Here is an 11,479-nt window from a genome sequence, read left to right on the forward strand (position 1 = left end):
TTTTGAGTTTTTCCTCTGGCTGACGAGCTGACCTCCAAACCATCATCGCTTTCATTTTTTCTCATCGCAGCACGCAGAGTCTTGGCTGAAAGGGTCTTAGGCATTCCTCAGTTGCAGTGAAGCAGAGAGAGAAAAGAGGCAGCAGAGTGAGGAGGATTAGTGAGGGTCCTGCAGGGCTGGGAGGCTGCTGTCCATCATTCATTAAACCCCGATTCTTCTGTCCATCTGAGGAAAGTCTCACATAAACCAGCTCTGTGACCGTTTACAGACTTTTAAAGCTGCTATGTGTGGCATTTTCAAACACCGGAGCTTCAGATTCAACATGATTCTGATGCTTTGATCGCAGCGCTGTAAACAAATGAGTCTGTGGTCGAGGTAATTGTCAGCTGTGCCCTTGTTTTTTACAAATCGAGACCACATTTCCTGTAAACTTCATTAGATCCTATCCTCTCCCTGGCAGAGCTCCACTCATTTGTTTTCTTTAGATTCAAGGGTAAACATGTGAGGAATCATTTTTCCATTGATCAGTAACATGATCAAAACCTGTGCTCACTGGCTGTATCTGCATACAAAGACACAGCATGGAGGTGGAAAGTGGATGGATACACTAGTCTTTACCGCGAGATATCAGCAGGTGACTCATCCTAACACCACTAATATCAGTCCTGTGGCTTCTCAGAGGAATTTGGTTAAATCAGTACTTTATGTAATTGAAGGAAGTTTTTTGGGGGACTTGTCTGGAATAAATCATGCAAGCATATTTCCCAACATTGCTGGCAGCTTATTTAAAGGAAGAATTCATCCCAAAATCCATTTTACATATTTTTCTTCTGATCTGTAGTGATGCTCGTCCGTCTAGATAGTTTAGGCGTGAGTCGTCCAGTTTTTGGGACATCAGCAATTTTGGCTTTTTGAAACCAAATGCTTGACTTTAATTTGGGATCATAGTTTACATCATCAAATCACCAACCTTCTGATTAGCAGATGACCCAACTTTAGTCATAAATACAACAATCCTCAGACCAGTAAACGCAGTGATATTCTTAAAAAAAAACTAAATTTGGACTTATTCATTTCCATCAAAGTGAGCAGTTGGAGACAGCCAGAACAGTCACAGGTTCACGATCCCTACTTTATGCTCTCTGTTATTAAAAATCCACAACTGTGTAGGGGCTACAGCATGTGGGAACTATTTTCTTTCACTGTCTACATCCAGTACACATAGGAAGATTGTGGCTCACCTAAAGGTGCACACGACATCCTTACACAAATATATGCACGATTCCTTCTGCACAGTGACACATATAGCAAATGTTATTCGGTAGAAAAAAATAGTTGATGCCTGTAGTGATTTCTGAAAAGAGACAGTCATCGGGTCTTCAAGTGCATTTTACTTTAACTATACTGGTGAAAAGGCAGAATTTCTGACAGCTGATAGCTTTAAAACAGATACCAAATCAAACTAGAGCATGAGGAAAGAATAGATAATTTATTTTGGGGTTGAACGGTCCTTAAAAGAGGAAGTCAAGCAGTTGTAATCACGAAAATAATTGTGTTTGTGCAAATATTACAACAAACTGTCTTCCGCTTGGGTTAGATAATCAGGTAAGTCAATAACCTTCCACGGGAGGCTCTATTGAGTTTTTGAGGGCATTTTATTCTCTCAAAAATCTGTTAAAGCAGGAATAAATTTGAGGTTTCAAAGACACATAAGAGAGAAAAAGGTCAATTTTGAAAACACTCACAATAAAAGGATGAAGCTTGTCGAAAATGCTAAGAAAAAATATGATTTATTTTAAGAAGAAATGGTTTTTAGTGAGCTGTCTGATTTCGCTCTTTAACCCATGTTCATTTCCACTGTCGCAGGCAGTCTACGTATTCCCAATTAGACTTTCATCTGCTGCAGCCTTCCTTTGAGATTTCCGCTGATAAGATGGATTTCCACAGAAACATTAAACCGGGAACAACGTGGGAGCCTCTTAGTGGACAGCTCTCCCCAGAAAACCCTCTCATTTCTCTGTGTGTGTGTGTCCCACAGCACATCAATAACGACCACATCCACGGAGAGAAGAAGGAGTTCGTGTGCCGCTGGGAGGACTGTTCGCGGGAGCAGAAGCCCTTCAAAGCTCAGTACATGCTGGTGGTTCACATGCGCCGACACACGGGGGAGAAACCACACAAGTGCACGGTGGGTAACGGATGGCCTCTGCGCCCTCTTCAGGCTCCCACAGGGCCCCTCATGCTCTCTAAACACCAGCAACTGCACATATGCACACATCTGGAAAACACACAGATTTCTTCACACTTCCTCTTACTGAAACATTCATCATTTTACTGTCAGATTAAAAGAATTTATACCCACACAACATCTGTAAACCCCTGGTTTTGACCCAAACCCCAGTTGATGGATTTATAACCTGTAACAGTATATTTAAGTTTTGTTCCAAAAAAATTGCTAAACTGCTGCTTTGCAACCAACTGGTCTCCAACTGGTTTTTCTGCCTGTGTGACTGAAGCTTTAATCATAATTATCAGTCTCACGATATGATTTAAAGTCTTTACTTGTATAAATAGAAGTGAATATCTACTTTTAAAGTACCACACAAATATTAGGATGTCCACTATGAAGGCCTTGTGTTACCCTGTTGGTTATTTAACTGTTTATCCAGACAGTTATCTGTGTTTTGTCTTTATTTTTTTGCTGCCATTTGTTTGTTAGAGTCACTTAATTATTTCCTGTCTTCCTGTGCAGTTTGAGGGATGCTCTAAGGCCTACTCCCGCCTGGAGAATCTAAAAACCCACCTGCGCTCGCACACCGGCGAGAAGCCATACGTCTGCGAGCACGAAGGATGCAACAAAGCCTTTTCAAACGCCTCGGACCGGGCCAAGCACCAGAACCGGACGCACTCGAACGAGGTACAAAAGACTTCTCCGCTCACTGAAACTTCACACAGACTCTCTTATGGAGCTGCATAACAAATTCTCTCAGAGCGCTGCGATTGAAGTGGTGGAGATGTGAGGCTGCAGGTAGTGACAGCAGTTCACCTCCGCCTCAGGTGAGCTGAAGGCTTCATGTTGGGCAGCAGGTTTGTTCCTTTGTGTCTGTACGAAGTGGTGCCGGCACCCTTTGTGTCCCCCTGTGCAAGTCTTGCAGACATTTGTGAGTAAATAATGAGGTGGAGGCATAATGAGCTCCACGGCCCACAATGCATTAGGGCGAATCATGCTTGCCGCCCCTGCAGGAGCCAGACCACCTGCAGGAGCAGAAAATGAATCCTGGCAGTGTTTCAGAGCGCTCAGTGGGACTGCAGAGTGGGAATTCGGCATCGCTGCAACAGCCCACGGTCACACTGAGCTGCTCACATGCAGCTCAGATACAACTCAATAAAAAAAGGTCCGCAGCATTAGAGAGGGAGTTAAAACCTGCAGGTTGCCTCTGACTGCTGAGAAATCCCAAAGTCACTGATTGTTTCTGCTGATTTCCTCATTAAACGTTCAGTGCTAACAGCTGTTGACAGCAGATCTGCACAGCCTGCTGGAGTCACAGTTCACTATGTACCCTCACAGTGAATATGCAGGCTCTAATGACCGTATATATAAAGATGGATGTGGCCACCATAACATTTGGGAACTGCAGTTTTCGGTAGTTTTCAGTCTTTTATTTCAGCATTGAATGATTTTTTCTCTGCACCTACAGAAACCTTACGTATGTAAGATCCCCGGGTGCACCAAGCGCTACACCGATCCCAGCTCTCTCAGGAAGCACGTGAAGACAGTGCACGGCCCTGAGGCCCACGTCACCAAGAAGCAGCGCAGCGACCTGCCACCCAGACCAGTGCCACCCCGGGAGAACAGCGAGAATGAGACGGGTCCAAGAGAGCGAACCCACAGGGAAGACAAAATATTGGATAACAGCTCCCCCAGAGGTGTGGAGGACTACCTGCAGGTCAAATCCATCAAGACAGAAAACTCTATGGTAAGACCGCTCAAATCTGCACACACACACACAGGGGCACAAAGTTAGACGAGTTATGTACTGCATGCTGACTTTACTACACAGCTTTTGATTCTAACAACTCTAGTATAAACCTCTTTTGTTTAATGAAGTATTTCTCTTATTTCTCTTCTTTTAGTCCAGCATGCCTTTTTGTTCTAACCTTTCTTCAGCTTCCTGCCTCATTGTTTTCATTTCTCTCTCCTTTCTGACTTTCCTTATGGACAGACCTTACTGAGGTGAGCTCATCTGTGGCTTATAACTATTGTACATTATTTAAAGTCCTTTTTATTTACCATCTTTCAACTTCCTTCCTTTCCATTGCACTGATTCACTTCCAAAATTACATTATGACCAAAGAACAGCAGCTTCAAAGTCCCAAACACCTCCAGATTTATTCTCCCCACTCTTGTTGTAAAGCCATCTTGAGTTATGCCTCATTACCCTCTCCCATTCCTTTCCTCATTTTCATTCCAAGGTGCCAGATTTTCTTGTAATGTTTTAAAGTGGCCGTGAGCAATATTAGTTCAGGCTCTTTGAAGGTCTTTCAATTTTTTTTTAAACACTGGCTACTTTTTCATTAATTTTAATTCCATTCCTTGTACCTGTCCATTTCCAGAGGATTGTTAACTCTCAACAGAAGAAACAGTGTTGTGTCTACACCAGGGTTGTCCTTGATCCAACACAGCTGATTTAAATGGCTAAATGACGTCAACATGTCTTGAAGTTCTCCAGAGGGCTGGTAATGAACTAATTATTTGATTCAGGTGTGCTGACACCCTGTGTCAGCACACCTGAATCAAACAAGTTAACAAAGAACACATTTTGAATTGCATCTTTGGCCACTTTATTACGAGCTGCCTGTCACATAAACACATAATTTATGTGCCAAAGACAGACCAAAACAAAATAGAATTTTTGCACCAAGGTGATTCCCAAAGAGCTATTAGCTGAAAACTTGTCATAACTCATCATGGTGTGCAGTGTGTCCTTGAAAATATTAAGATGTATCTGGCCCTTCACTGAAGCCTCATCAGAAATGGTCTCAGTGGAAGTTTGGCTGATAAGAAGCCATTTTTAATGAAGGGGACCAAGGAGAAAAGACTGAGGCTGGATTATACAAGATCTGGACTGAAAATCAGCAGCAGCTCTGATAGAGTGATGAATCCAAATAAAAAAATCTGTGGTGAAAATCATTATCAGTATGTACAGATGTGGTCAGGTACAACAGTGAGTGTCTACAGACATCTGTAAAACACGGTGGAGGCTCTGTCATGGTTTTGGGCTGCATATAACTCAGTGGTGTTGGAGATCTTGTCAAAATTTATGAGATATGAACAGAGAAAAGTACCATCAAACTGTGATCCACAATGCAATATTTTTTGAAAAGCATCTGATTGATATAAGCACCTTTTTCAGCATGATGATCCCAAACACACTACCAGTGCAGTAAAAGAAACCCACGGTGCAGCACTATCAGTCATTAATGAAATGACAAGAAACCTTTCCAGCTCATTTGAATTGCCGTATGCTTTATTTCCATTTACGAGTCCAGTTGTTCCCCTTTTCCTAGCTAAGTCTAAAGAAATGATGTGAGGCTCAAGACTTTTGCACAGTACTGTATAATCAAAAAATGGTCACATTTCATAAACCGTTGATTTATGCAAGTGTGTAACAGACTTGTGTGTAATCACGTTGAGTCAGGTTCAGAAGTTTTGTTTTTAGCAACTGCAGTATAATCTAAACAACTTGAAATACTGCTAGAAATACTTTAAGTCTCATGCTTTTCTTTTTAATGCTGGTATTCCAGCAAGACAAACAGAGCATTTTATTGATAAAACTGCAGTTTTTTTCACTGTAATTTTCTTGATGAGACTATAACTTGCCATATATTTGCCACCATTTCCATAGGCTTTAAATATAAAATGGATGAAGCCACTACCCAAAAAATAAACTCTGTAATTTCACTCATCAAAACAGCCAAATGTGTCAGATAATGGCAACTAAAACATGCCAAAAGGCACACAAAACACAAACATGGTGGAAAGGTCAATTTCATTGACTCCAAAGCACTGGGCTTAACCTCTGGCATGGGGGCTGGTCCTTGATTAACGTCTGAGAAGCCCTGCCCTATTTCAGTAACAGCTGTTTAAAGTACCAAAAGTCAAGAAGGACTATAATCCTTTTCAGGGTAGAATATTAAAAACAACTCTACATTGCCTAATCTCTTATTGAAGTAGCTTTTCTTGGGGTTTTTTTTTTTTTTTTAATGGGATTTGTTTAATTTGTATAATTAAATTGGAATTAATTGCATCCAGTTAGTTTCTGAGATTTTAGTCATCTGAAACAAGCAGGGAGTTATTTATGCATGACGTTGTTATCTCGAAATGGTACTACGGTGTACATTTTTCCATTACACAGGATTACATTCACAGCAGAGACCTATCAAACACCCATCACAGACCATGATAAAATTCACTCCTGGATGAATATTCAAACACTGGGAATTGGTTGTGCAAACTGAGCCAACCAGCAAGCTGTGATCAAGACAGCTTTTTTAGCAGCGAATATATTAGAGACTGCAAGGAAACAGGCCAGGCAGTGGATATACACCGTCTAATCATTGCTGTCCTTAGTCCGACTGGAGAGGTTTGTCATCATGTTAAACCCTCTGTTAACTCGAATTTGATGTAAACAAAACTAACATTGAAAGATATAGTTGTGAAGGTAAGAGAACAACAAGCTTCACCTAAATGCTTGAGCAGCCTCCACCCTGACAGTTGATTTTTTGGAGAGGGAAATGTGATCACATGTTGTGATGATTGGCCCGGCGCTCTGGCTCAGGCTCAAGCAGCCTTTCATCCTGCCCATTTCTAATTCACAGACAGACTAAGACAGTCTGTAATCTGTGGTGCGCCCCCACCTCTTCACCCCCATCCCCAAAAAACACACTCATTATTTACAATTAAGCTGGGGGAGGATAAAAGACTCACTGATTCACTGTTTTTCATGCCATGTTAACCACTGTCCCATTTTTGTTCTACTACAGAAAAGCTGTTTTTAGGACAAACTATTGTGTCTCTTTCTGTTTTGCTCATGTTCTTTTTTTAAAATCTCATTTTCTGCATTCCTTCTCTTTCTCTTCCTTCTTCACAGATGTATCAGTCCAGCCCTGGTGGTCAGTCATCATGTAGCAGCGAACCATCACCACTTGGCAGTGCCACCAACAATGACAGTGGAGTAGAGATGGCGGCGCACAGCGGGGGGAGCCTAGGGGACCTCAGCACCCTGGATGACCTGCCGTTTGTGGAGTCCTTGGGCTTTGAAGATTCCACCAGTGGGGTCGCAGCGGTGGGTCTTCGCTTTAGAAAGCAATTCAGCACCAGCCAGCGCCTGGAGCATCTCAAGAAGGAGAAACTGAAGACAGTGAGGGACTCCTGCCAGTGGACCAACAACCCAACACCACCTGTGGTCCTCGGGACGAAGCTCCCACCCATACTGGCAGGCGGTGAGTTGATAGAAAGTCTAGATTAAAGCTGCTTTGACAGTTATTCACTTCACTTCAACCTTTCACTAAAAATATAGAAACTTTTCCATAGTTAACACTTTTCTTAGGTGATTTGGTTTCCAATCCAAGAACTAATTAGTAAGCAGGTGGACACTTTACTTTAACGTTTCCCACACATGAATAGACTTGGACAGGACTTTACTTGGACAATCCTCCTATAACCGTGCAGAAGAACTGAGTGTGAAGGTTGAAACTGTCAGTTTACTAGATCCATCTTTGTTCCATCCTCATCCATGGCCATAAGCTGTAGGTAGAAACAATAGGATCATGGATACGTGCTGAGCTTCCTTAGCACTTTGTCTGAGACCAGCTTTGGAGGTGATGAGCTCAGTCATTTAGGAGAAGATTAATAAAATGAACATGATTACATGGAGTCCTTCCCTGGTACCCAAAGTATCTGACTGGACACCTGAGAGAGATGTTTCAAGTATGTCCAACCAAGGCAGACCCAGGGATCCTTCACATTATTCAGGTGCTTTTCCAGTTCTGAGTGGTAGTCCTTCTACTCTGGAGGATGGAGGTTTATGCTGCTGTGCTGAACTCACTGAAGCTGCAGAGCACAACAAAGGACTTTCATCAAGACCATGGACTAGAATGAGAAACTGCCCAGTGAGCTATCTGAATATTGATCTGTTTTTTATTGCGGAAAAAGTATATGTGGTATTACTTGTGGCATTAATTGACGTAGAAAGAGCAGGTGCACCTTCTTTCATATGAACACATACACCCACTGCCCCCTCAGATAGAATCTAATTCAATGAAACGCACTACATTTGGTCCACCAGCAAGTTCCTAGTATTTTATGTTTGTTCGATTGAGTTTAAAAATACCTGAAAAAAAGCTCCACAAGCTTGACAAAGTAGCTCTAGATCTAGAGTTTCTCATTCTCGTCTGTTTGTTCACAGGTTCCCTCCTGGAGAGCCAAAATATGGGTGGGGGTCCGGCGTCCTTCCCTGGTTCTAGCTTTGGTGAACTGAGCTCTAGTAAAATGACTGTACTAGAAAACCTTTCCGAGAGACGTGATAGCACTTCCAGCACCTTGAGCTCAGTCTACACCCTCAGTCGCCGCTCCTCAGGCATCTCCCCTTGTTTCTCCAGTCGGCGCTCCAGCCAGGCCTCACAATTTGGTGCCAACCGCCCCAGCAACATCAGCTCTGCGGACTCCTACGACCCCATCTCTGCCGACATCTCACGGCGTTCAAGTCAGGCTAGTCAGTGTGGTGGGAGTGGCGGAGGAGCAGGAGTGTTTGGAGCAGTGGGTCTTCCCAGCCCTCTGAGCCTGACCCCAGCCCAACACTACCGTCTCAAGGCAAAATATGCAGCTGCCACTGGGGGCGTACCACCTACACCTCTTACATATATGGACCAAATGTGTCTGCAATCCCATGCAGCCCTGTATGAGGACTCCCAGAAACCCTCCACCAACAAAGGCCTACCTTTCAGACAGTACAGCAGCTATGCCACAAGAAGTTTGATGCCCCACGAAGTCCCATCTAACATCCCCCGTCGAGCCAGTGACCCTGTGAGACAGGTTGCCCCAGAAACTTTAAACCAGTCGCAGTTGCACCGCTACAACAGCATGGGCACGCTGAGTGGAAGGGTGACAATCCAGCCTTGTCCACCTCCTGCAGCAGATCACCGACGTTTATCTCAGCAAGACTGTCATCGATCAGATGGAGGTCTTCACCGTTACCCTTATAGTCTGCGACCACCAAGCATTTCAGAGAATGCTACCATGGAGACAACAAGTCACATCCCTGATAATGGAGACAAGACAAATGAAGATTTCCAAGGAGCCTCGGCTATCCAGCAGCAGCACTTCAGTCAGAGAAGGATGGCTATTGTGAATCTGCTCTCACAGATTTTACCCACTTCGAGGAATAGTCCAGGTCAACAGCAACAGATGTGTCCACCTTCGCCATCCAATGTTCCAGCAAGTTCAGGACTCATGGATGCCTCCCAGGAGTACTCCAGACTACAGGTTCGAGGGAACCTGGCTGTGCTCCAGCAAAACCACAATTTTGGATCTCTTAGCAACCATTTCAGCTCCAACCAGCAGTTGAATCAGAACCTCACAATGCAGCAGAGGTACATTCAGCTGAACTCCGAGCCAGGAGCAAACTGCCTCCAGCAACAAGGATTCCAGCAGCCATCGAATCTCAATGAAGCCCTGTTAATTGAAGGCATCCAGCCCTATGACAGGAATGGTAACACCACCTATAAGCCTTGCATTAACACCATTAGTGGGAGCAACTGCAAACAGGAGTCATGTGACATGGAGACCTTTGACTTGCACTTTGCTGATGCTGGATTTCAGCCTGTGCAGATAAAAATTGAACACACTGACACATCAATATGTAACATGAACTCCCCAAATCCCTCACAAGTTGGAAATCAGAACAATTTTCAGCCAAGGCCACCAACCGAACCGAGATCTCTGAACAAGAACCCTTCAGTTCCAAAAGTTACGCAGCAAATGATGCAAGCTGCTAATGCTAACTCCGAATTATCCACTGCTGGAGTTTTAGGACTTCACCGCAGCAATAATGCTAATGACAATGCCTTGTACTACACAGGGCAGATTCAAGTATATGAGCCTAATGGTAATGTAAACTGTAACAAGGTGGTGCCTCCCACTTCAAGCGCCAATCAGACGGCAAGAACCAGTGACTGTACCACAGCACTGGAGCAGGCCCAAATAGACTTTGATTGCATGCTGGATGATGGGGATCACTCCAGCCTCGTGTCGGGAACGCTAAGTCCAGGTCTGCTCCAGAGTTTGTCCCAGAGCTCCTCTCGCCTCACGACGCCCAGGAACTCGGTCACGTTGCCTTCGGTGCCTGCGGGGACAGGGAACATGGCCATCGGGGACATGAGCTCACTGCTGACTGCTCTAGCAGAGGAGAGCAAGTTCCTCAACTTGATGTCTTAGCCTCAAACTGTGTGCAGACATTTTGAACCCCTGATGCAGAATAACCCTTCAACCCTGCAGTTGGAATTGATGTGATTGTGAGCTGAAAGCTTCTGTAGCCTGCCTGTTGTTTCCTTGTACAGTCTTGTTTATGAATTATTTAAAATGGCAGTTTTTTTAGTCTTTTCAAAAAGCCATATCATTCTTTTTTCTTTTTTTTTTGCTTTAGGTAGCAAAAATGATGAACAAGGGAGTTTATTCAGTTGTTGTACAGGTCTGCAGTAAGATCAGTTTACTAAGTGCCTGCCTCAGATACAACAAACACATGTTGTGCGTATAGTTATATTCAAAAAACGTGCAAATTCAACCAGGTAATTATCTGTGTACTCAATTAAAACCTTTCACACTGTAAATTACTTGAGTTCAACTTTAATATTTGTCAAGGAGAAAACAGTTCACTATTCTTTTTTTTCCATCTATCATCAAGTTTACAGCCACTTCCCGTGGTGAGCTGTGATTTGATTGCTGCATTGCTGCTGAGATTAACTGTGGCATCTCAGATTTGGGCATCAGAGACTTGATTTGTGACTGGAATTATTGATAACTTGGCCGTGCTCTCACAGAGAGAAGAGGAGAAGACTTCAGAGCAGAGACTCAAGCTTTCTTCTTTTTTACACTGTTGAAAACAGTTTGTTGTGCTCGTTATATGTAAATATCCTTTGTATATTTCTAAGAAATACAGTATTGACTTTGATTTTTTTAAATGCATGTGTTTTGTGTTGTCCTTCCAGCCCAGGTTATCCACAGCAGAATCAGAAATACATTTTTTTTCAGTATCTAAAAAAAACTATTTGGCTGTAGTTTAGGAAACACTATGCAATGCCATGCAAAGAGCAATATTAATGTTTAAAATGCACCTACTAAGCCAATTTCAAGCATTTTTTTTCCTGAGCCCAACAGAAGACTTTGAAAGCAGGCCAATTGAGCTTGTATGTCTATAATTGC

General features: G+C 43.2%; 1 protein-coding gene across 2 annotated transcripts in view; it reads left to right on the plus strand.

Moving 5' to 3' along the window:
- LOC101476769 (zinc finger protein GLI2-like) overlaps nt 1–11,238 on the plus strand; it is a 96,919-nt gene extending 85,681 nt beyond the window's left edge. For both annotated transcript variants that reach the window (XM_004565574.3, XM_076880443.1), the window contains exons 10-14: nt 2,039–2,188; nt 2,753–2,917; nt 3,699–3,977; nt 7,152–7,503; nt 8,469–11,238. In XM_004565574.3, the coding sequence (XP_004565631.3) occupies nt 2,039–2,188; nt 2,753–2,917; nt 3,699–3,977; nt 7,152–7,503; nt 8,469–10,495 (2,973 nt within the window). In that variant the 3' untranslated portion in view covers nt 10,496–11,238. The remainder of the gene's footprint in view (nt 1–2,038; nt 2,189–2,752; nt 2,918–3,698; nt 3,978–7,151; nt 7,504–8,468) is intronic.
- The last annotated feature ends 241 nt before the right edge of the window (nt 11,239–11,479 follow it).

The sequence above is a fragment of the Maylandia zebra genome, linkage group LG23, assembly GCF_041146795.1.
Source record: "Maylandia zebra isolate NMK-2024a linkage group LG23, Mzebra_GT3a, whole genome shotgun sequence".
Lineage (NCBI taxonomy): Eukaryota > Metazoa > Chordata > Actinopteri > Cichliformes > Cichlidae > Maylandia > Maylandia zebra.